The sequence below is a fragment of the Aethalodelphis obliquidens genome, unplaced genomic scaffold (assembly GCF_003676395.1).
Source record: "Aethalodelphis obliquidens isolate GAN/ISIS:26980383/991018 unplaced genomic scaffold, ASM367639v1 scaffold5, whole genome shotgun sequence".
In the NCBI taxonomy this organism is placed as follows: domain Eukaryota; kingdom Metazoa; phylum Chordata; class Mammalia; order Artiodactyla; family Delphinidae; genus Aethalodelphis; species Aethalodelphis obliquidens.
Window position 1 is genome coordinate 67064805 of NW_020837949.1, and position 26876 is coordinate 67091680.

The 26876-nt window shown below is 34.6% G+C and overlaps 1 protein-coding gene across 6 annotated transcripts in view; it reads right to left on the bottom strand.

Moving 5' to 3' along the window:
• DGKB (diacylglycerol kinase beta) overlaps positions 1-26876 on the bottom strand; it is a 704177-nt gene that overhangs the window by 496636 nt on the left and 180665 nt on the right. For all 6 annotated transcript variants that reach the window (XM_027102569.1, XM_027102571.1, XM_027102570.1 and 3 more), the window contains 4 exons: positions 25565-25705; positions 13659-13708; positions 10374-10448; positions 6140-6259 (listed from right to left, as the gene is read on the bottom strand). In XM_027102569.1, coding sequence (XP_026958370.1) covers positions 6140-6259; positions 10374-10448; positions 13659-13708; positions 25565-25705 — 386 coding nt within the window. The remainder of the gene's footprint in view (positions 1-6139; positions 6260-10373; positions 10449-13658; positions 13709-25564; positions 25706-26876) is intronic.

A 26876-nucleotide genomic window follows, 5' to 3' on the forward strand; every position in this document is an offset into this window, starting at 1 on the left:
CAAGTCATATGATTTCTAGTATCTTTATTATGTGAATGGAATGCTTTATATATTTGTTTAATTTGCTATAGCTTCCAAACTACTATGTTTTAAAATTTCTATTCCTTCAAATAAGAGTAAGATACCCTGATGTTAAAAGTTAAAGAGGTTCATTTTTTTTAACATATTGATAAAGTTAGCATTAAGTATTAGTTTAAATAATTAGATTAATGCTTAAAAAGACATTTTTAAGTGAAAAGGAGAAAAGAAAATCTAATTTTCATATGTATTACTGTTCTCATAAGCCTTGTCATTTTATTTTTAAATGAGTGTCCATTACATGTGAATAAGCCTTCTCTTGTTGAAGAGCACATATGGACTAAGTTAGCTGGCATTTTCCTTATCAAAAAATAAACAAGTCTGAACGTGGGTGTTCTGTCAATCAGAACACTTAGCCATGTTACAGGCTGCCACTGATGCACAAATCCATTACCCCGACATAAAATGCTCTACCAAAAAACAAATTAAATCACTTTATAGCTCTTAGCCGGATACATTGCCAGAATATTCAGAGGATGAAATATGTATGTGACTTCAAGAGAAGAAATTGAAACCAGGAGCCAACTACTTCTAAGCAGCGCAAATTAAACGCCAACGCTATGTATTTTCATGTCTTGTCTTGTTTGTCTTATTTAGATGGTAAACTTACTGGGGAAGGGGGAGACTCTGTCCCTTACTATATTCTATCAGCCAGTAAAGCATACGCCTCTTAGTACTTCCACTGCAAATAAATATTTATTGTCATAGAGAGGAATTCATTTTTATAAAAAAGCAATGAAGAGGGAATCTGGAAGGCTTGATTCCTGGCCTCTGATGAAAATGTGGATAAGCCATTTCACCTTTCTTATTTTCCTCTCTAATAAAATGAAAGTAACCACTTTCCTCACCCAGGCCATGGTGTGAGGTTTCATTATACAATACCTGTGAAATCAATTTAGCTCCTCAGAAGACTGGTGTTATATAAACAGCAAATATTATTACCGTCATTGGGTTGAGTTGTGTAACATCCCAGTGTTTCAGCCAAAAGATGTGAGAAGGATGTTGGTAGGTTTACGATACTTTATTTCATAAAAGTTGTGTTCTACTGGTTTTTTCATTACCAGACATTACTCTTAATGAAAATTTATTCCTGATATTTAGTAAACACTGTATTTTATAATGAAGCAGTTCAGTTCTGTGCATGTGTCAGAGAAACGTTTAATGAAACACAGGCAAATTAACACAGAGAGGGAGTGCCAGGGTCTTCCTCGCCTTCTAATCCCTTGTAAGTCAAAAGGAGGCTTTGAAGGGACGAATGCTCTCTGGAAAATACTGAAAACTATTTCATTATCTTAGTGATTTCTAAAGTATTAGTTTTTTCTGTAAATACCTCAAAGATTGCAGACAGTGTTCAAGTGAACTAGGGCTGTTATAAATAATATCATTTTTTTCGAAGGACCTCAAGGAGAAATTTCACTGATGTCACAGCCAAAATGCTCCCATCCCCCTGCCTAGCCAGGTCCCTGTTTCAACTGACCTCACTTATGACACGTAGAAGAGCTAAGGTCGCACATGGATTCCAACTCAAGAAATAAGTGCCGTTAAATTACCTTACTTTTCTGTTCAAGGTCTCCCCAAAATTATAATGATATGAAAGAAACTGTTCTTTTAGACAAAAAGATGAACTATATCAAGCCTGAGGAAAGAGAATGCAGAAAGAAGTTTTAAAATTCTGAGTGGAGCTGCAATCAGCTGCCCATCTCCAGATCCCACTTTCTGAAGTCAGGCTCAGACCCTAATAGTCTTAAGGTTCAAATGCCATTTCAACTGTCAGCAGCATCACGTGGTTCTTTTCCTTGAATGACCCAGTGTGGAATCTCAAGAATTGTTGCATTTATCCAGCTTCATAACTCCTTTCTAGATTGTGCAAACAGCAGAACAACATCTTAATCAAATTAAATTTTAAAAAATAGAGTGTGAAACATTAGTTTTCCAAATATAGCTTAGTCTATTAAGAATACATCATCTTCTGCTTTCCATCATACTCATCAAGGGACACATTTCATCAGAAATCAGGAAGCAAACCAAAGAATGACTTCTACTTTATTGAATCAGGCAAAAAACTGTATCCTAAAACATTTCAATCAATGGCAAAGTTTAAACTATATATAGGGATTAAAGACCAGGACTCTGAGAACATATAGTGAAATCAACATACATAACCTTTCAAAAATCATACAGGCCAGATTTGGGCCCAACAATCCAACGCTAAGAAGTGAAGGTATCCTTATTTTAAGCCAGGCTCCTATTTAAATGTGCATTCCTGTTTTTATGATAATATGAATTCAGGAATTTTCCTTGAAAAACCTAATAATAATCCAAGATTACAGATTTCAGGAACTGGAGCATTACTAATTAATCCTGTTCATCGAGGAAAACAAATGTTTGAACTGAGAGAATATCAGGAAAGGAAAGTGATATTCCTGACTAATTTCTTTTTACATGTCCAGATAAGATGACTGGCAAAAAAGTGACCTAGTTAGTTAATAATCAAGCCAGGGTGAAGGCCAATTTGATAACGTTCACTGACACTCTACTATCTCTTCATTAGTCATGTCTTGCTGAGGTGGTCTAATTGAGCTAAATTGAAAAAAAAAAAATCAGATTTCTCTTTCCAAGATAATTTTAAAACAGTTAACACTCATTCTGTTTGTATGACAGATTAATGACAGAATAACTTGGGGGTCAGCAAAACTATGGTCCTTGGGTCAAATATGGCCAGCAATCTATTTTGTAAATAAAGTTTTATTGGAACACAGCCCTGCTGTCATTTAGGTGGTGTCTGTGGTGGCTTTTGCACTGTAGTGGCAGAGTCTAGAAGTTGCAACAGAGACCTTATGACCCACAAAGCCTAAACTATTAACTATCTGTCCTTTTACAGGCAAAGTTTGCCAATCACTAGAGCAGAGTTTATTGCTAGATACAGTTATTTAAAAAAGAAAATCATTTTCCTTCAAAATAAGATTTTTTTAAAAAGCAATTCTTCACTGAGACGAATGCTGAAGGAAGAATGAGTAAGTCTCAGGCATAAATTTTTCATTGTAATCAAAATCACATATGCCACCCAAACACTCGATTTTACTTCAGATGTAAGAGACTATACCATTTCATACTGGGTCTCATGAAGTGTGAAGGACTTCTTGTAAGAGAAAGGAAATGACTTCTACTCCCTAGCATTTGATAAAGAATTAGGTTCTGATAAACTACAATTCTGATCCTAGCACCACAATGGGTATTAGGTAAAACAGAGTACTTTAAAAAATTCTGTTGATGGAGAAAAATGAACTACAATAAACTCACAACTGCTCTACCTTACATTTCACATGAGGACTGCTCTCCCAGGGCAATATTCTTATCTGGGTAATTGGGCTAATACACCACGGTCACTTTCAAATACACTGTGGTATTTAACATGCACTATCAATTAGCATCTACTCCCTGAGCTCATAATTGACAATAGACAAGAATATATAGGACAACATAACAAGACAGGCCTCACAATAAATGGCTGAATTCAACCTAAAGCTTCTAGATTTCCAATCTCATAAGCAAAAGCGGGGGGCGAAGTAGGAGGGAATGACACCATGAATCAAATTCTCTACAGGTAATAACAAAACACATTTACTGCCTACAGAAAAGGAAATAAATCTCAATTACTAAAAAAGGCCCTCATCATTCAGTTGTCATTGTGTCATTACTGGTTTGTAAAACACATACCATGCCTGGGAATTAAAAAGCTGTTTTTAACAAATAGATGTTCTGATTTGTGATCATAATTACATAGATTTTCCATTTTATTAAAAGTCAATTTTTAAAACATTATTGACTTATTCTTTTTTTAAGAAGTGAAGAAAATACTCTCAGAATTGTTCTTCACAGGGGAACCATCCAATCTCATATCCAAGTTGATCTACAAATGTTAAATAATGTAGCCCTGCCATCTAGTGGCCATCACTGGGAACACAACTTTGGAACACAGCTTGAGTTTCTTTGAAACCCTGAATCGATTTCTCCTATTAGCTCCAAAAAAAAATCTTTTAACGAAAAACATAAAATATAAATCTAAGAATATGAATATAAAGTAAATTATGTATCATTAACCTGATGGACATTAATGGCAAAGAATTGTCATTCCGTTGAAATAAAGTTACTGCTACACTAGAAACTGATGAGGTACATTGTATTTGTTTAAAATATTTTTAGTTAAATCCACATAGATTTGTGGACTATATTTACCAATGCTATTTTCATAATTTCACAAATATATGTATTTATGAATAAAACTAAAGAATTTCTAAGTAATATTTTCCAAAAGAAAACATTGTTTCAAAATCTTTCTGTGATATTAAAAATATAGATGACTATATCTCCATTTCTGTACTTTCCTGTCCAATCTCAACTACCAAATGATTTACTTACTTCTTTCATTCTCTCATACAAGAATTTCCATAAATATTTAGAATAAAAACATTTTATCTTTAAAAATATAAAATTCCCTTTGGGAACCATTATCAATAGAATTTCTTGAATAGTCATTTGTCAACTATTTTTCAGTATAGAATATACACCAAACCTTACAAAGTTAACATTTAGTCAGTTTTCTTTCTGTTTTCTCCCAACAGTCTAATTTACATATGCTTTTGACAGAAGGTATATTAAACAATAAACACATATTTATGATACAGAGATATATAGTAAGTTATTACAAAAGATACTAGGTTATGTATAGTATAAGAACATCAGATACAGGAAGTATTGCTTCATTAATTTGTAAAATGTAGAAATATGTATCTATTAACAATAAGGTCTATATTAACTTTGTTTTAATAAATTATTTACTTTAAGGGTAATTTCCTATTTATCACCTATTAGTAATTTTTCTTTTCCTTCCTCTGACCATGTCTAAAATCCCATGGGCCTCATGAAGGCTAAGATTAACCTGAATGTAAACGAATTTGAAGATCCAGGTGAACTGGAGACAAATTCTACCATCTGAAACCCATTTGTATATTCCCAAACCCATATGTAAATATGTACAAACCTATTTTTATATACTCTCACATGTTTTACAAACACAGACTGCAAGATCTCTTGAGAACTGTCTTTAAAAAAAATTGGTGTCTTGAGTAACTGTGGTATAGTCTTGAATCTGAAAAATCATTATTGCTGGTAACAGGAAGCATGAAAAATGTGGAGGTCAGCGGCAAAGTGGTGGACATTACATTCTTGCATCTCAAAACTCTAAATATTCTGTGTGTCAGGGTGCTCTCCATCAGTAATACTCTTTGAATCTAAGTATAAATTTTACTATACTCATGTTATAGTTAATTCTTATTTATTAAGCTAAGTATAAAAATCTAGCGTTGACTCATTGGATTTTTAAATTAACTATAACTAAAATTCACACGAAGCCGGGGCAGCAAGATTTGGACTCTAAGTCACTATCATATCACATTCTGATCTTATATTGATCTACTTTATTCCCCAAACCACCAGTTTTAATTACCACTGGAGGCAATGATATAAGAAAACTTCGACAGGCTTAGAAGGAAGAACTTTGACAGACTGTTGATATGTAAGGAAAACATTTACACACACACACACACACACACACCTGCACACGCACACGCACACACACGCATATATACTCAACCACCTCTATATATAATTGGCTCCCCCAAGTATGGGTTTGGTTATTAATAAAATAGATCATCTTCATGAGGAGGGGGAGCACAGAATGCAATAATACTGGGATGTTTCTTGCATTAGATAAAATAAGGTCAATGTTTTCTTTTAACAAGATTGCACTTTAAATAGTGGGAAAAAAGAGAGAGATTATGTATTAAATAATACGGTAATACCTAAAAAGAATTAATATATTCGTGGCAAGTATTACTATACAAGGAGTTATTGTCAACTTGTACTGTGACATACGTATTAGAAGCAGGCATTCACTATATACTTAATGGTAGAAAATAGCCAGATGAACTTATAATCAAAATGTATAAAAGAGAACCCCACTGACTTACCACCAGGCCACCCCTTCTCCGTAAATGCTTACATTTTCTAAGCCCAGGAGCACAAGAAGTGGAATTGTTGTCATGCCTCCTTGAATCCATTCCTCCAGAGAGACTGTTCCATCATGATCATAGTCAATTTCTTCCATCATTTCATGAAGGATCTGGAGAAGAGGAGATGAGGAAAAACTTGAAATAAATCAGTAAGATAAATTTCATATGACACAACAAAGTATTGCACTGAATTGGTTATGATAAACTGTGACCAGCAGCTAAGTAGAGAGTTGAGGTAAATATCTAAATAACTCGGTACCATGTTAATCCTATTGAGCATATAGTAGCTTTGCTATGATTTCAAAACCCTGACTACTTACACTGATCAGCTTTTATAAATAAACGCTTAACTTATTAATATTTTGTCACTGGATGGTACAGCTAAAACAGGAAGGTATCTCTAAGCATGAAAGTGATCTTTAATTGCTTTCTCTAGATTACTTTAAAAAATTCAAATATATGCCAGACAATGACAGACCAAATTAACTTCACGGCAAAGAGCTGAAATAATTCTTCGCTAAGTGGTGTGGGGCAGAGGAATTAAGTTGCTTTTAACTGCCTATCAGAACTTAATGGAGCCAAGAAGTTAAACAATCAAATAATTTTTTGATTAGATTTCTTTTCTAAGGAAGACTTGCACAGAGTGTCCTAAAGTGTTCTCCGTAGTGTCTGTTTGTAATATATTTATCTCTCGGCTGCACAGCGCTAATATTAGCTGTTAATTCGAAGGGTTGCTGTGAGGTCAAAGGTGCTAATACATTATAAGTATCTTTGAAGAGTGTCTAGCATATATAGTAAGTGTAATATAGGTGTTGTTAGTGTTATATTAGCAGAAATTATATTTGCTAATATATATTACCCAAACATATTACCCCTGGCTGCTGGGAAGGCAAAGTACCTCCCATCTAATGGCACCAAAGTGGCAAACATGGTAGAATGCAGTGAAGGAAGTAACTCACCACATTTATCTAATGTGGAGCTTTTAATCAACTTGAAAAAAGAAAGAAGTACAGAGAGCATTAGAAGAAAAATTTGAAAAGGTGCAATAAATGGAATAACTTGATATGTGGACAGAAGTATTATTTGCCTCAACATCCCTGAACTTAGTGGATTGGTGTCTTTCCTCAGCAAGTTTTTGAAAATCAGATCATTTTCCTTCATTGAAACAAACTTATCTATAGGTAGCGGAAAGAGACTCTTTGGAAAAAAGTGATGTTGAAATAATTATTTCATCACACTCAAAATGAAAGACAAGGGAAATCATTTAGAATTGGGCAAAATGGTATAAGGTCTCATTAAAAGGCCCTCCCCCTTGAAGACGCTCTGATGAACTAGCAGAAATGAACAAATGAGGAGAGAAGTAAAACACAGAGTGTTTGTTTCAGAGGGCTGATACTTTCACACTGTACTTAATAAATCTAATGGTAGAACCTGGGTTAGTTTTTAAAAACTCCCTTCGAGGGCATCTCAGTCTACCCTGAGCCATCAACCTGAAATGTACAATTCTCTTTAGTTATTATGCAAACTTACCAGGAGTCAGACAACGTGTACAAATGTACACATGTGTTTAAAATGGGGAGAGCTGCTGAATCATCAGGCAGGATGAGGCAGTTACTATGACAGCAAACAGCCGTCTTTTATCTTTACTCTTTATACTGTCCACAGAAAGGGCAGACTTGTCAGTATGTGTCACAAATGACTAATAATGCTATATAGCTTTTTATTTGTATTTTCCAGTAGGTATTTGTCCTAATTAGACTGCCCAACCACTAACTGTTCCTTCTTTAGAGCATCCAGATCCCTCTTTTCTCAAACCCCCCACCGCCAAATATGGTGATGTGGTGGTGCCTCCTTCTGCGCTCCAAGCTGATTGAAAAAGACCCCCTTCCCTCTATTACTCCAGTGAGGACAAGAGCCTTGATTGATAGGTGAATTATATTCACATGAACATAAAAGTGCATGTATCTTTTACATTTACAATGTTGTGTTTTACATTAACATAACCAGAAAAAGCAGCAGAACTTATGAGTCCTTTGATTTCAGTGAAAATAGTATTAAGATGAATCAAACGGTATTCTTAGAATTAAATACGTTACCATCTACTTTACTATTCCATATGCATACTGCAATTTTGTTAATGATACCCGCCACTCATCATGTGCACAGCATGTGTGTTTCCATGTTCAAAAATAAAAAAAGGAAAAAGAAAAATCAGCTGAGTTAAAACTTGGAAAATCCTAATCCCAGTAAGAAAGGTGCTCTCCCTTTCCATGACATCGCATTGACTTTGTTGTACTTTAACCGCATTAGTTTGCAAAGCAAGGGAAAAGCTATCAGACCTCTCCTATCTCATAATCATGCCATTACCTTGCTGTTGACTGCATAAATGTGAATTTATATGGTTAAATAGGCTCTTTGAATTCATACAAAATGTAAACCATTTACATAAAATTGATTTGTATTTACTTAATTAATATACAATATGCTAAACTTAGTTGGTTTCAAAGAGAAACTAAAATCAATAATATTCCCCCCCAAATATTCCTGTGGCCAAAGTAAAAGTTGCGAATCATGTTTGTTTTAATACACATTTGAATAATGTTGTAGCTTTGGTATAAATCTATTGAAAATAAGAGGTTTTTAATGCTCTTATAGGCATTGTTAGATACTATTTCTTGAAACAATTTGATTAAAGTTTCCTAGCTCAATCTTTAACTAGCTGCAGAGTTTTGGGCAAGTAACTAACATTTTGGGGCCTCCCAGCAAGCCCACTCCTGGGCATATATCCAGACAAAACTATAACTCGAAAAGATATATGCACCCCTATGTTCATAGCAGCACTATTTACAATAGCCAGGACATGGAAGTGACCTAAGTGTCCACCAACAGAGGAATGGATAAAGAAGATGTGGTACATATATACAATGGAATATTACTCAGACAAAAAAGGAATGAAATAATGCCACTGGAGCAACATGGATGGAGCTACAGATTATAATACTAAGCGAAGTAAGCCTGACAAAGAGACAAATACCATATGATATCACTTATATGTGGAATCTAAAATATGACACAAATGAACTTATCTACAAAACAGAAACAGACTCACAGACATAGAGAACAGACTTATGGTTGTCAAGGGGGAGGTGGGTGGGGAGGGATGGATTGGGAGTTTGGGGTTAGCAGATACAAACTATTATATATAGAATGGATAAACAACAAGGTCCCACTGTATAGCACAGGGGACTATATTCAATATCCTGTGATAAACCAGAATGGAAAAGAATTTGAAAAAGAATGTGTATATATATATATATACACATTCTATATTCCCCAAATGGGAATATAGTTTTATATATATATATATATATATATATATATATATATATATATATATATATAACTGAATCACTTTGCTGTACAGTAGAAATTAACACAACATTGTAAAGCAACTATACTTTAATAAAATAAATGAAAAAAAATTGGGGGTCTCAATTTCCTCATCTGTAAAATGAATAAAATAGTAGTATCTACCTTGTAGAGTTATGAGCCTTAAATAACACATATGCAAAGATAACAGTGCACTGTGCATAGTAAACCATCATTAGTGTCTTCTTAATCGCCCTCATCCTCTTTTAGATTGAATATTTTAGCTATTTCCATATAAGGAAAATCATGGCGATCATAAAAAACATGTCAGTTCTGACTTTTTTGTGGCATGGTATGACCTTAGCAGTGTCATCAGCAGCTTCTGTTCACCTACACCTATATTAGACTACCATGCAAATTAATTTCCATGAGGAAGAAAAGCAAAAGTTATTATTACTAAGGGCTTCAGAAAACCACATATACTTTTTCTTGTTCAGAATCCACTTCAGCTATTGATTAGAAATAGTAATTTAGAGTTATCAAAAGACATATACACACTATTATATATAAAATAGAAAACTAATAAGGACCTACTGTATAGCACAGGGAACTCTACTCAATACTCTGTAATGACCTATATGGGAAAAGAATCTAACAAAGAGTGGATACATGTATACGTATAACTGATGCACTTTGCTGTACACCTGAAACTAACACAACATTGTAAATCAACTATACTCCAATAAAAAATTTTTTAAAAATCAAATGCCAGTAATATATTAGGATTGCAAAAAAGATGAAAGAGAAAGGGGTCTTCTAGAATGTAGCCAACAGTTAAATCATTCCTATACCTACTGGATTAAGTTCAGTGACGTCCCATTCAAGGTACTCTGCCACATGCATCATCTGACTGATGATATTTTCTAGTTCCTGGAGGAGAGGGAAGGGGAGGGGAGGGAGGGAAGGAAGGAGAGGGAAAATGAATACAAGGTCTTAGTAAGTTCTTCAACTTTGACTTACAGGAATTGATTTGTTCAACATGTAGCTCAAAAACTAAAGGAGTGAGATGATTAATTTTATATAAAAAGTAAACATATACCTCTGCATTTTAAAGGCCTACTTAACTATACATAAAAGAAGAGTCTAAATATACATTCCTTGGTACGTTGTCTAGAAACCTTCACCAGGAGAGGGCACAACTATACAAAGAAAGGTTTTCTTCCAGGAGAAGATTTTTAAGAAAATTTTTGTTTGGAAAGCAGCATCTGATGAAAGTAGGAGCCTGCATATTTTCACAAAAAGCTGTGATTTTTAAGTACTGAGTATCCTGACCCCACAGCTTGAAAACAGGTGTGGAAGGGTGGTGGGAGGAAGGGTTTGAGGGCAGCTGAGAGTTTTATTTTTATTCTGATACACTGAGAACGTATACTGACGGTTCTAGCCATTTACTGGTAAAATTTGCTCTGCTAGAGGTGTGTTCAGCTTAAGGTTTGGAGGCTAAGTGCATGCAGAGTTTATTTTATGAGGGGATAGAATTTTAGTTTGAATATTCACATTCTTCTGCTCAACGTCAACTCTTTGAAGAACTGCTGGTTAATATACATGCCTTGGCTAAATAAATTATAACATTTTTTCATACCGATTCATTTAATGTTTTAATTTTTCTGTATCTTCAGAAAAGATTAAACATACTTTGTGAATGCCAATAATTTTAAGAGTAGTCCGTCCATGACAATTAAAAGCGGTATTTCATAGTACGATAATGTAAAATATAAGAAATATAAAGAATAAGGCTTGAAAGTATATTAATAAAATTTATTCTACTAAAACCTCTGATCTAATGTACGTGGTATGCATAAAATGAAGAAGAAAATATAGTAAAAGAGGGGTTTTTTTTGGGGGGGATTCATGGATCCCTCTGAGAAGCTGATGAAAGCTACACTCTCTCTCTCCAAAAATATATATATGAAATCATGAAAATGTTATATAACACAGGTCATCCCAGAAACAATGCAAATATAAATGTGTTTATTACAGATGTGAAAAATTTTAAACACTAATCCCTTGCAATTAGAGGCTAGAATTGTGTGTGTGTGTGTGTGTGTGTATGTGTGTGTGTGTGTGTAACTAATCTTCCAGTTACTTTATCTTTGCTTATATATGCCTTAATGGTTTGGAACCGTTAAAGTCTCTGGATATGTTTGGAGGAACAGAAACTATTTTTGGTGGACTATTGTGTACACATGTGGTACTAGATAAGTCATCTAACCTCTCTAAGTTTCCTCAACAGTAAAATGGGTATTCTAATAGTACCTAGTTCACAGAGTTGCTACCAAGATTAAATATGCTGTTCTATGAAATACATTTATCTTATCTGGCACAAGTGATCAATAAACATTAACTAGCATTATTAGACATACTGGTCATTTCTCAAAGTATTAATTTTCTTCTGTTGTGTCTCCAGTATATGAACATAGCCTTTAAATTTCAAAGACAAATGATATCAGAAGGTGCGCTTCCTACCTGACAATGAAGGAAATATCCTGGGGTAGTAAGTTATATGGAGAAAATCACAGAAATTAAATCCAGACCTTTATTTTAAAAAAGACTAATTTAATCATAAACAAACTTATTTATCCTCAGCTCATTGTTTAATGTTGGGAATATAGTTATAAATATTGCTAGTAATCTACTATATGTTAACCAAGAAATGGCCAGAGACCAAGAACAGCATTTGACTAAATTTTCTACTCAGCTGCCAACCCATGGCTAAGAGCCTAGTAAAGAAACATTGTTTTAATTTAATTAAAAAGAAAAAGAAAACAAATCTGCATTAAAAATATAATTTGCATTAGTGTAGTCAGAAACGCTACAATAAGCATATTGACATATGTAGTAGAAATCTAAACTTCTAGCTGTGAAATGCTACCAGAAAATGAGCAAATGTATCATGTTGCTTAATATTCCTAAGTGGAAAACTGAACACTACTAGGCACTTAAAAATAACAGCATTTGAAAAATTAGAAAGACCCTAACATAAGAAATCCCACAATCACAGCATCAATTCAGATTGGTGGTCATTTCCTAGAGTAAGAATTATATATTTGTATCTCTCTCTGGAGAAACGAATGCACCATTATCCTACTCAGTGTTACATAAATATGTCTCTAACTTCACTGCTTTGCTTGTAACAGTCTGTTTGAGTTCTGCCATAGAGAGACATATCAGATGATGAGAGAAACTCATTATCAGAAATAATGTTTATTTTAATCAATATTAAATATATCAAAACATTTGTTTTTACATGTACCTATGTACTTCAAAATTTCCATAATGTGACACTTACTCTTTGCTTAATATTCTTATATTACCTTCATAGAACAGGACATGATATAATATACAAAATGTTAAATAGAAAATACATCATTGGTGGAAACTGAGATGGATATATTCAGGAGGCCCTGATTTGAGAACTAAGAGTCTAACTTCTCCTCTGAAAACTGTCAATGATTTGCATATACTACAAATAAAATAAACATTTAATTATTACTTTCTGTGAGATGGTATTTTTCTTCTATTCATTTTTATGAGTAAAATTATAGATAGAGTGCAAGCTGGATTTAAAATCAGATGAGAAGGGAAGTTTGCCAAAGCAGTTTTAAATATAATTACCCATTTCATCAACATATGTGAGTAACAGTACTTAAAAAGTGGGAAAATAATAAAATGATTGAATCAACTTCGTAATTCCTTTAAATTCTACCTGTATTCTTGATATTTTCCTATATATGTATATATATATATATATATATATATATATACACACACACACATTTTTTTTCTTTTTAGATCAATGGTCTCATCTTTCTCTTATATTTTATTCAGACAGGGTTGAAGTCTTTTTTATCTTTCTGTACATAAAAAGTCACTTTTTTGTAGTAAAATTATTCAATAGAACAACTGTAATCCTAACAGTTTCCTCAGATCACTTGCTTTCAAAAAGTCAGACGATAAAAATGCTGTGTGAGTGCATGGAAATTATATTGTATCTTCTGTGGTAATAGCTATAAATTTATTCATTGCATTTTTCAGAACAAACTACTTTGAAATTTTCACAGAAAATTTGAAGAAAAAAATTACCGAGCTGTCCAGGAAGCCATTTCCATCCGTGTCATAGAGGCGAAACATAACTAGAAATAAAAGAGGTGTTGAAAAAAAGATTATAGGTGAGTAAGATCAATGCTAGAATAAGGCATATTCTTTAAAATTTATTTTCTGTCAAAAACAAATACTACTAAATCCCTCCCCTCCTCAAAGCAATTGATTTTGGGATCATTTCTCAAGCTTAAAGATGAATTAATCATTAATAAAAATACTGGATATCAGATATAAATTCTACCAATTTTTGTTATATAGCTAGAAAACACTAAAAAGTGCTATTGTTTGTTCAAATTTGTATTACAAGATCATTAAATGGAAATTCAAAATAACAGAAGAGAAGGAATTCAGACATTCAGAGTCTGAATATTAAAGGACAGAGTGGATAAGAAGAAATAACTAATTCAGAGGTCTGGAAATCAATTATAATTTGGAATCTACCATCCACTGTTATGTGAGCTTAGTCAAACGCTGTTTTCTTATCTATAAAATAAGGATAATCACCCTGTCATAAGACACACATTTGTTAGGGATAGGGGTTAAGAGCTACAAACGACTATGCATAAAATAAGCTATAAGGATATACTGTACAAGACAGAAATATAGCCAATATTTTATAATAATTATAAATGGCGTATAATCTTTAAAAACTGTGAATCACTATGTTGCACATCTGAAACTTACATAATGTTGTAAGTCAGCTGGATATATGTATATGTATAACTGATTCACTTTGCTGTACACCTGAAACTAACACAACATTGTAAATCAACTATACTCCAATGAAAATTAAAAAAAAAGAAAAGACACATTCGTTGTGAAAGTGAGATGATACACACAAAGGTGTATCAAAAGCTGTAGGTCACTACACAAATATATAAGCCATTGTTTTGATTAATCCTTAAGCAGTATGGGAAAGGAAAAATTAGTGCAAAATAAGGGAATTTTCCTGATAGGGGATGCAAAGACATAAATGGCATTATTATCATGGGTATAATGGTGTATTTGTTTAAATCGGAGATGTAGTTTCATAGGGTAACCACTCTTTGAACTAATCAAATGAGGAAAAAGACACTATTGGCTCTGTGCTAGGGAGCTCAGGAAAGCAGGATGGCAGAGGTCCATGCCTGGCCTGAGGATTCCCTTGTATAATTCACCCACCACCAGGAGACTACAGAAGAGGCTGCAGGTGCCGTTTTGAGATAAACAGAGAAGAATGACACAGCTGTAAAAATAGAGGAGTGGAAATGAGGGTTTGTGTTGGGTTTGTATAATTTCCTGGAGAGTCTTGATGTCTGAAGTCTATAATATCAACCAAAGACATTGACAACTAGGAGACATAATTATGCAATGACCTTAATCTGTAACTCATTGTTATTTTTATATTTAAAAATAAGTATTATATTTCAAAAATTCTAAGATATTTATAAGATGCAAAACTACTCTGCACATCACTAAAAGGAAAAAAATGCTGCCAATCTAGCTAACGTGTTCTATTCACTGTAAAATGGAAACAGACTTTAAAGATGTTGAAATGTAAGTGGAAATGTATACCTATTGAATTAAAGGATAGAATGTTAGGTTTGCTAAAGAATGTAAATATCTTGATTTGCAAACCATGATAACTGTTCTCTGTTATATATTAAATGAGAATAAAATTCAGAAAGAAAGAAACAAACAAACAAAAAAACTTACCACAACATGGATACTAAGCATTTCAAGATTTTCTAGTATAGCATAAAATGGTAAAAATACCTTTTTAAGTGGCAAAAATTCATACACCATTCAGAGAAGGGGTTAAGTACCAGGAACAAGGCAAGGACTTCCAAAACCTAACTATATTTTAGAATGAGGGATGCTTGTGACTCTGTTAATCCTTATTGGAGTAAATGACTGCTAAACCATTTCATACAGCTCAGGTATATGGACATTTACCTATGTCTACTGGTAAATCTTGTTGGAAACATGAGCTCAAAGACGTACACACAAGTGGGGTGGGTGTGTGGTACCTGTCATTCATTTTGGGCAGCATCTGAAACATCTTCCTAAATCCTGAAAGCCAGACTTTATAAAGCACAATAACAGATGAAAGGCCAGATACCTTCCTTTACTAGCCTGACTTGAAAATAGGGTTTGCACATGACCCAGCCTCTACCAATCAGAAGCACAAGCCCAGATGATTAATCAGATGCTAGTGACCCAAGAAAAAAGGGGCTTCACAGAATCCATGCTGATGAGAGGCAGCAGCAACAGCAGTAATTGAAGAAAGGGGTGTGTGGCAGGGGTGGTAGCACTGAAAGGTGCTCTGTCTGTCCACAAAGAAGCAGTGATGGGTTGTCATACGTATAAGAAAAGAGTTATTAAAACTATCTTTACTTACAAATGATATGTTTGTACCATCAGAAAATTCTATTGAATCATCAAAAAGAATTGGAACGTATATGTATACATATTTCATATATATGTAAGAATTTACATTATGTATATACGTATTAGAACTTATGTAACTGATATGTTATCTATATCTTATTATTAGAACATATATCATATGTATTATATCTTATATTAGAACTTATATAACTATATAATTAGATCTTATATAACATATAGGTTATATGTTTTATATTAGAAATTATATAATGTATAAATATTAAGACATACGTTTATATATAAATATACATAAGTATATGTATTTAGTGATATGGTCAGATTAAAAAGTCAGTTGCAGTTTTACATACTAGTGAAGAACAATTAGAAAATGAAACATATCATTTACAATAACATCCAAAAACCTAAATATATAAGATAAATTTATCAAGAGTTGGACAACACCTCTGTGCAAAAAATATAAAACTTCACCAAGAAAAATTATAGAAAACCTATATAAATGAAAAGATGTATTATGTTCATGAATTGGAAGATTCAATATCATTAAAATGTAAATTCTCCACAGATTGTTCTATATAACAGATACAATCTCAATAAAAATACCAGTAGCTTTGTTTTAAATATTAACATGGCTGATTCTAAACCTTACATAAAAATAAAAAAGACTTACAATACCCCAAACAACCCTGAAAAGGGAGAACACATCAGAAGAATTTACATGACCTGACTTCAAGAGTTGCTAAAGATCAAGTGAATCAAGATAGTGACATGCTGACTAAGGGCTACACAACGGAACAATGGGAAATAGGAATATAGATAGAGATCCACACACTTATGGTCAACAGGGACAAAAGCAATTCAATGAGGTAAGAAACGTCTTTTCAAAAAATGATGATGGGGGCTTCCCTGGTGGCGCAGTGGTTGAGAGTCCGCCTGCCAATGCAGGGGATGCGGGTTCGTGCCCCAGTTTGGGAAGATCCCACATGCCGCGGAGCGGCTGGGCCCGTGAGCCATGGCCGCTGAGCCTGCGCGTCCGGAGCCTGTGCTCCGCGGCGGGAGAGGCCACAACAGTGAGAGGCCCGCATACCGCAAAAAAAAAAAAAAAAAAAAAAAAAAAAAATGATGATGGAACAGTTGGATGGATATTCATATAAAAAAAAGTACCTTGACCCTTACTTCACACCAAACATGAACATTAGGTCTAACTGAATTTTAACTTTAAAACTAAAAATATTTGAAACTAAACTTTAACATTAAAGCAGCGCTATAAACCTTCTAAAAGAAAATACAGGACAATATCTTCATAACCTCAACATAAGCCAATATGAACCATCAAAGATTTTTAAAAAATAGGTAAATTAAACTTCATCAAAATTGGAACTTCTGCTCATCAAAAAGAAAAAAAGAAGACTATTAAGAAAATAAATAAGCCAGCTGCAGATTTGAAAAAAATTTTTCAGAACACATATATCTAACAAAGGACTTGTTTCTACAATGTATGAGCAAACCCTAGCTCAGTAATAAAATAGCAAACAACCCAATTAGTAAAGAGGCAAAAAATCGAACAGATGCTTCAAAAATGGAAGAGAGGTGAGTAGTCAGTCATAACAAAGTACTCAACATCATCAATCATAAAGAAAATGGAAATTTAAACCACAATTAGAGACCATCATATGCCTTCTAAAAAGACTCCAGAATTCAAGTTTTTTCCCCAAGACCAGTCTACCAAAGCTGCTTACCTTCTCAGCCTCTTAGGTGCCTAAGAATTTACAGTTTAAAAATACTGGCAAAAGCCTGGCTCCCCGCTCCCAGAAATTTAACCCACAAATCCAACTTGCCTTGAAAATTTCCTAAAATTTACAAACAGATTTTTTAAAAAAAAATATTGAGTTTAAATGTTCTAGTTGTTTCTAGCAGAAAAGTTGGTCTGAGAACACTTTACTGTTGTATGAAGTAGAAGCCCTAGTATATTTTTATATTAATTTCTACACACATTAACAGGAGTTAATGGCTGTCTATAAATCCTGTCTAATTCACCAAGGAACAAAGTTGGAGAACTTTAAGTTCTAGTTAATAATTATAGCAATAATAAAAACAGTATACATATATTGAGCACTAAGTATCTTGTAGTCTAAATCTCACCAATTATAAATCAATGATAAAACTTTCCTTTGATTCCGATGTGAGAGAGGAATTCTAGAACTTTTATTTTCAGAGGTAGGTCTACTTTCCTAATTTAAAATTGTAGTGGGGTCATGCAAAACAAGAAATATTGAACACACATAGTTACATTGCCTTTCTATTGAAGGTCCACTACAGTAACAGTAAGGGATGAAACAGGCATAAACCCACAAGTACAAAGAAAACGTGAGAGGAGACAAGAAAAATAAAATTTTAGAAGCTGGAAAACACATGGTGTCTGATGTAGAAACCTGAGAAATATAGACGTAAACTGGTGGTAAAGAGGCGGCGCAGATTCACACAGTAAAGGAAACATAATCTTCATGAAAAGAAATTAAACCTTTAAACACTACCCCTCACGGCTTGCACCTGAGGGTATGCCAGCCCTCTACCTTAAAGAAGACTGGATCTTTGAGCTTTACAGCAGTCAAGCCACAGGGACTCTGAGTTCAGGGTACTCAGGCATTCTGATGGTAGGGGTCCAATACCAAAGAGTGTAATCATGTGAAAATGGATATACTGAACATTGAGAAATGTAAGTCCCCTTGCTCATCTCTAATGAGTCAGACTTAAACCTCATCTACCCACCCACCTACCCACAACCACCAAGTAGTTGTTTCAAAACAAAGTAATTTGGAAGAAACCAGCAAAGCAGGGAGAGGGGAACCTAATAAATAAGAGGAAAGATTCAATCCATAAATAAGAATAATAGCAAATAAGGATGGTGCCGACAACAAAAAGGATTCTCTGTGAAGTGAAAATTATACTAGAAAGAGTAAAAAAAAAAAAAAAAAAAGTCATCCTAGATGTAGAAGATGTACCAGATGTCAAACGAAAGACATAAAAGAAAAGAAGTTGGAAAACAGGAAAATTAAAAAATATAATAAGTCAAAGTTCTGTCATGGAGTTTGAACATCTAAAAATGGTGATTTCAGAAAGACTGAACAAGTAAAATAAAGGAGAAGGTAACTAACAATGAGAAGATGAAGGAATAGATGGAGAGCACAAGTTTCCAACCAGAATTTATGGTGGAGGATTTAGGAATTAATTAGTTATATAGGAATAAAGAAACTAATCAAATAAAGAGAAAAAAAAGGCAGTTATTAACACCACAGAAAATAAAAATTGTTTGGCTTGGTAAGCCTATAGAACCTTTCCCTTTTAAAAGCATATCTGAATAATACTGATAAAATTAATAGTGATCCTCAAACATTATAATAAGACTATTTTTTCCTTAGAATTTGAAAGTAAAGTTAGTCTCCAAGGTCAAATGAATCATTGAACAAAGAGGTTTTATTTTTAAAACCAACATATAAGGATATAGATTTTTAGGTGCAAAAATAATTTAAGCCCAATATTAAAATTATTCTGTCAACATGATAGCTTCCAAAGGTGGGTACCTCTTAAAAACTTACAAACCAGTTTAACCCACATTTTTTCTATTTTTATGCTCATGCAATTACACTTTATATAGAAACAATTATGTGCCCACACATGAATTTGGTTAAAAGCTCAAAGGAAAGGCACATTACACAATATGAGGGTAATTCTTTGTATCTAGAATTTGTTTCTTTTCCAAAAGATGTGCAAGTTTTTAATCTATTTTCCCATAGAATATGTTTTTGTACTTTGTATAATATGTTATTGATATGAAAATATTATTATGGAAATTGTTTTTAAAGATTATAAAGTATATATTTTAAAAAGCATTTAAGCCAGAATTTGTTTAACTCACAATTTTTTACTGTTTTATGTATTTCAAGACCTATCTAATAAACCACAAGGGCAGAGGTGAAAATCATTTGCTTGGAGTTTTTTTACATCTAATATAATGGTGTTATACTTTCTTCTTATCTCCACGAAAGAAACAATAGGGCTTCCCTGGTGGCACAGTGGTTGAGAGTCCGCCTGCCGATGCAGGGAACATGGGTTCGTGCCCCGGTCCGGGAGGATCCCACATGCCGCGGAGCGGCTGGGTCCGTGAGCCATGGTCGCTGAGCCTGCGCGTCCGGAGCCTATGCTCCGCGACGGGAGAGGCAATAGTGAGAGGCCCGCGTACCGGAAAAAAAAAAAAAAAAAAAAGAAACAATAATCTAAACAAGGAAAGGCAGCTTTTCAAAATAAAAAGGGCACCTATACAGCAGGTCAGAAATCATACATTTTAGTCACAGATAGCTAAACTGGTGGTGTAATTAATAACTAGTCTCTCTGGGCTTTAAATGTTTCTTTGACAATACAGGAAGGTTAACTAGATGATATTTGAGGACTTTTCAATATTAAATTTCAGTGGTTCTAAGATTAATACTAGACAGAGCCGTAACTTTAACATACAGGGTAGTCCTCATTATCTGCATGTCAATTGTGTATTTTTCTGGACATTTTCCTATTGATTTCTTTTTAGTGATATATTTTCAGTAACTGTAAGCTAACTTAAAGTTATTCTAGCTAAGTCATTAATAATTTGATAAACTCTAATCCCAATGTGAATGCCACATTTATACTTTTAAATAAAAGTATAAATTTAGTACTATTTGATGCCTTCAATAATTCACCTTATCTTCCTCTTGTCAAGCACCCATAGACTTCAATACAGTTCCATTTAACTAGCATTTATTGAGCATCTATCTTTTGAAAAACACACATATATAAGTGGTAGGTGCTAGAGTGGGAAGTGCAATGGTACAAGGAAGGAGAGTAAAATAATCTGATTAGAGATGGCAAGAGGACTCATGATGTGAGCTTAGGCTTCAGTGTAGACTGGACTGGATCTGATATACACTGGGAAAGATATACACCCCTAGCAAAATCACATTATAAGCAAAGGCATGAAGGTGGAAAAGTTCAGGGTTTGTCTGATAATTAAAAAGTAGATTCATATGACTGGCACTTTTTTGTGCAGGTCATAGCCAAATGCAAGACTGGCCAAGTAGGTTGGGGTCAAATTGTGGAGCCAGATTAGTTTATGGATGCTAAGTTAAGGACTTACTTTGATGTATTATTCAGTAGGGAACTACAAAAGGGACACATTCTTCCTGAGTCAGAAGAAGAGGAAAGAACAGGTATAGAAGTTGACAAGTTTTACGCAACATGAGAGAAAGTTATAAGAATTTACAGCTAATGAGTGAGATGATGATTAATTAAGTAGGTGTTTGAAGTAACAAAGCATCTGAATGAACTTTTAACTAGGAGAAGTCAATGACCAGAGAAACACTGAAGGCACTGAAGGCCAGCTGAGGTTTTGAGAAGAGTTCTAATCCACAGAATTATATTATCATTTCACAAAATCTCTGGCAGCTCAGTATATGAGCAAATAAATTGGATGTTCAAAACTAAGTGAGAAGGAATGATTGACCTCACGAATTACGGGGTCAGTCTACATTTGAAGGGGTGGGAGGCCCAAAAGCAGCAAGCAAGTTTAGGAGGAAGTGAAGCGGTCAAGGCGCAAGAATTCTTAACTTACTTTTTTTTTTTTTTTTTGCGGTACTGCGGGCCTCTCACTGTTGTGGCCTCTCCCGTTGCGGAGCACAGGCTCCAGACGCGCAGGCCCAGCGGCCATGGCTCACGGGCCCAGCCGCGGCATGTGGGATCTTCCCTAACCGGGGCACGAACCCGTGTCCCCTGAATCGGCAGGCGGACTCTCAACCACTGCGCCACCAGGGAAGCCCATTAACTTACTTTTATTTCATTTAACATTCACATAAATGTGAAGGAATTTATGTGAGCAAATATTGGTTCATTTAATTCTCATAGCAAACATACAAGATAGACATCATTATGATCCTAATATTACAGCTGGGGAAGCTGAGGCCTGAGAGGTTTTAACAATGTGCCTGGGTCACTCAGATAGTAAGAGTCAAAGCTAAGATTCATTCAGTTAGTGAAGTGAAGGGTCCAGGCTCTTGAGTACTGTGCTATGCTATATTTAAACTCAAAGCAGAAAAGTAAAAAGTTACGTGAGCTTAGGCTGTGGTCAAAGCAAAATACTAGAATTTAAATTTATAGAATAAGAGCAGTCTTTGGGAATTAAAAGACTTGGGGTATTGCAACAAAAGTGGGTGACTGAAATAAAATGGAGTTGAGGTCACAGTATTTGAGGAATCTAAGGAGACTCAAAGAGGGATGTATTGAATGGCTCTCCATAAAGTACTGTAGTGGGCTTAAGGTGAAGAGGGCAAACCACACCTGGTACAATGTTCTTATCTATGCACCTCGATGGTTGGTAACTTCCACCAAGACAAAAATAGAATTCCTCCACAACTTCAGGACACACACACATGCACGCACACATACTTTCCAAGGGTTCGTGGGAACAGGTAAATAAATACCTTCTACTTGACAGGGCCTCAGCACTGGCAAAGACCACAGGGAGGCATTAGGATTGAGTCAAAGACTGAGTGAAGGAAAGCAAGTTGAAGAAATGGCATATAATCAGTGGAAAGTTCAAAAGCGTTTGTTTGTTAGTTTCCTTTCAATGAAAAAAGAATGCTTTATTCTAAACATTTTGTAAATGCCTGGCAGAAAAGAGAGGTGGGGGAGATTAGAAGGGGCAGTAAGCACTGAATAGATTTATAAAACATTGTTTTTTGGGGAAAAAATATTTAAAACATGTCATTAATTTATCTAATAACCCAGGTAAAAGAACGTATCAAATAATGCCACCATCAATTCCAAGAACAATTGTAGTTTCAGGTGAATTATGTGTGTGTGTGTGTGTGTGTGTTTTCATTGGACTGAAGGAACTGCATAAACCAATGCTTCTCAAAATGTGGTCCCTGCAACATCAGCATGACCTGAAATGAAAACTCTGAAGTCCTATTCCAGGCTTGCTGAATCACATATACTCAAGTTGGGGCAGAGCAAGCTGTGTGTTCATAAGCCCTGCAGGTGATTCTTATGTGCGATAAAGTTCAAGAACCTCTGGCCTAAGACAACATGTCTGTACTCCTTTCTGCTTAGCTGCTTAGAAATTGAGATTCAAAAACATCACTCACCTGCAAAAGTTAACTATATTAGATGCTTGATTATATCTACTTCTGTGTTAATTTTAATTATTTTCTTCTTTTCTTTCCTCTAGTATATATTATGTTTCATAAGTCATAACCATTTTGGAAATATATATTAAATGAACAACCATTAGATTTCTTTAAAGACATTGAAAAAATTTTTAGAATCTATAACTATAATATACTATATGAATGTTAGGAATTTGTAAATGCGCAACTGTAGAAGGGAAAAATGTATAAGTACATAGCTAAGAAGCTGGGCGAAAGAAATGGATTCTGATTTAACTGATGTAGGAAAAAGCCTGGCACTGGCATTTAGAAAACAAACCAACAAACACAAGCTCCAGATGAGTAAGGACCAGGTTAAGGTCCTCCACACTTGAGGAGAGTAGAGAAGAAAACTAGAACAGAGCTAGAACCTTAATGAGTTTCTGAAATTGAAATGCTTTTTCTTTCAAGAGTCTGGTGAAAATCACAGAAGTAATGCCAGGCGGTAACAAGTCTGTCTATGCGGGAAGTCCAAAGAAATGAATGGTATAAGCTCGAAAAAGAGCTGGAAAACTTAAAGAACCGAGGGAAGGGGATTGATAACACTGAAGAGAGGTAAGTGGCAGGTCAGGTTCAACTTGATTCATCAAGTGTTTCTGAATCACTCATGGGTTAACATTATGCCTGGCAACTGTGGACGAGGACTGCTGAGACAGATTCACACTGAGAACTTACAACATACCTCTTAGGAATTCTACCTTAAAAACAAAATACTTGCAGTTGACCTAAAAATAATTAAACTGGATCACAAAGACCATGTTGGGGAGAAGTAATGGTGTCTTTATTAATTCTCAGACCTGGAATAGAATCTTTGTTTTGTTTTGTTTTTTTGCGGTACGCGGGCTTCTCACTGTTGTGGCCTCTCCCGTTGCGAAGCACAGGCTCCGGACACGCAGGCTCAGGGGCCATGGCTCACGGACCTAGTCGCTCTGTGGCATGTGGGATCCTCCCGGACCGGGGCACAAACCCGTGTCCCCTGCATCAGCAGGCGGACTCTCAACCACTGCGCCACCAGGGAAGCCCGAATCTTTGTATTTTTAAAATCATCCCAAACACAGTCCTAACAACACCTGAGAAAACTTTCTCTCTGGCCATTACTTCAATAAAAATTCACTAAACATTAATATTTATTTTGGAATGAGAGAGATTTCTGTAGGTTCTGAGGAAAACAAATAAATCTTGAAATGCAAATATTCAACATTTAGAACTAATAAATATGTATTTAAAGAATGATGTTAATATGGTTTATTCATAACTTAAGCAGGTGTTACTATTAAATAATCATATTACATTAAATTCTTTATTAGTAAGAGAAATATTATCGAAAGTTACTGTTAAACTAAACATGCTACCCAATCATAATTCTGAGGTGTCACAATATTCTACATTTACTTTAGAAATGTCAAATTTAGGATTCATTATCTTTACTATCATTTCAGTAGCAAAAAAATTTAATTCATTTTAATGATATCTAATACAATCAGGTTAATCAGCTTATTGAACAAACCACCAGCTCTGTATTTAGCAAGGGCTTTGGAGATAGAATAGATTATTAAATGATGGGGCTTGCAGTAAAGGTTTGAAAAATATTTTCTTGCCTTGCAATGAGTACAGTTTGCCACCAGAGAGAGCTCAGTTACTGTATTTTATTAGAGAGCACTTATTTCCTTTCAACTAGATTGAAATTCTCTATCTGAAACGCCTGCTACATGGTAAAAGAAAAAAAAGCTATTGTTTAATTATTTATAATATTCAGTCAACTTCTAGAAATGAAACTCTCATGCTTGGCATTTAAGAAATTATTTGTCCACGGCAACGAAAGTTAGCGCAGAAGGTTTCAAGGAAGATTTCCGGAGAGAAAGGCTCAGGTTGCCTATGGATAGTGAACCCTTTTTTTGCCTAATGGGAAGACCTCCTACATACTAGAAATAAGTGTATTTTCAAAACAACACAAAGGATACTTTTCAATATCGTCTGGTTACCAAACTGAGCAAATTCAAAAACAAAAACCATCAATTGATAAACATGCTCAAGAAATACTCAGTAATAAATGGACCTTGATCAATAATAACCTAAAATTGATAGATTCTTAATATCTTTTAATTGTCTGATTTTCAATTGGAGAATTTTTTTATAATTATTAATCAAGGTCACTTTACTTAATAAGAATGTAAACAACCACAGTATATACAATTTTAAGTTCGTCAATATCCAGTCCTATCCCCCCACCCCAACCGTGATAAGTAAACTAAATGAAGAAACACATACACTCCAGTTTATCCTCAGGTCTTCCTCTTTCAAGGAGAGACAGGTAACAGACAATATCCTTCAGGTGGATTACTTCTGGGGAACACGTATTTGCTGGAGAAGTACGGGGAGAGGTGATGGCACCTTTATTCATTCTCAGACCTGGAAAAAAAGATTTGTCTTCATATACTTAAAACTATTCACAGTGCTCTCAAACAAAAGCCAACAAAGGAAATAGAGAGATAATGCCTAGACCATGTAGAGAAACTGTATACTTCTGAGGCGTGAAATAAGCAAATTCTCTGGTCTCTAGTATAACAGAGACAGACATTCTATGATTCTTTTAAGTAATGGAGAGTCCTTTGGGATTTGGGGACATAGGGACTGCTCTGCCTACTCACTGGATGGTGTTTGGGCCAGAATCCTATCGCCCAGAGTTAGCTGGTAGACAGATTTCAAAGCATAAAGAACTACTTTCCTATTCCACTTTTCTCTGCCTTAGGCAGTGACAGCTGTGAAATCAGCTGGGAAGACTGAAAAATGGTCTTTCACAAAAAACTGAAGAAATGTGAGTCTGTCCCAATATGATTTATATATTGATGGTCAGGAATCATTCATACATAAAAACATGTATTTATGTCAAACGGTTGCCAGCACCGTGAATAAGACATCCTTTTTGCCATCAAGGAATCTGCCCATGAATAAGAGAGAAAGTGAACATAAACAAAAATCTGGATAAACATGACAGATTTAATTAGAGAGGTAAGAACATACAACTGTAGTTTGGTTTTAATATGGTCCATACTTTATTTATTACATCCATTCATTGTGCCTATTCCAAGACAAGGGTAGAGAACCTGAATATCTGTTCACAACAGCTGACGACTGCAGAGTATCTGATAATTAAATCGAAACTCTTTCACAATAAATAGTTCCATCTTACAGAGAAGTCTCTGAAACCAGATCATGTGTATCTGACAAGACCTCACGGTAAACCCCAATTATCCTTTGAGGTCTATTTGGCCATATAAAAGGTATGTGGGTTAGATGGCTGATGGGCTGAATGGCTACTTGATTCCTAATTAACCAGGAGTTACTGGAATGCAGGGAATAATCTTAACCAAATACAGTTCTACAAGCCTGTCGTTCATCTGGCATTCATCAGCACACCTCCACCTGACCACATCTCTTGCTCTGGTCTATCTCTTTCCATGTATAACTTTGATTGAACACCTGTGATTTCCTTCAGCCATTTCAAGATATCCAGGAGTATAATTTAATGCATGCTAAAAAGCCAGCAGTTAATTAGTTTAGTAGTCACAATGTTACTACT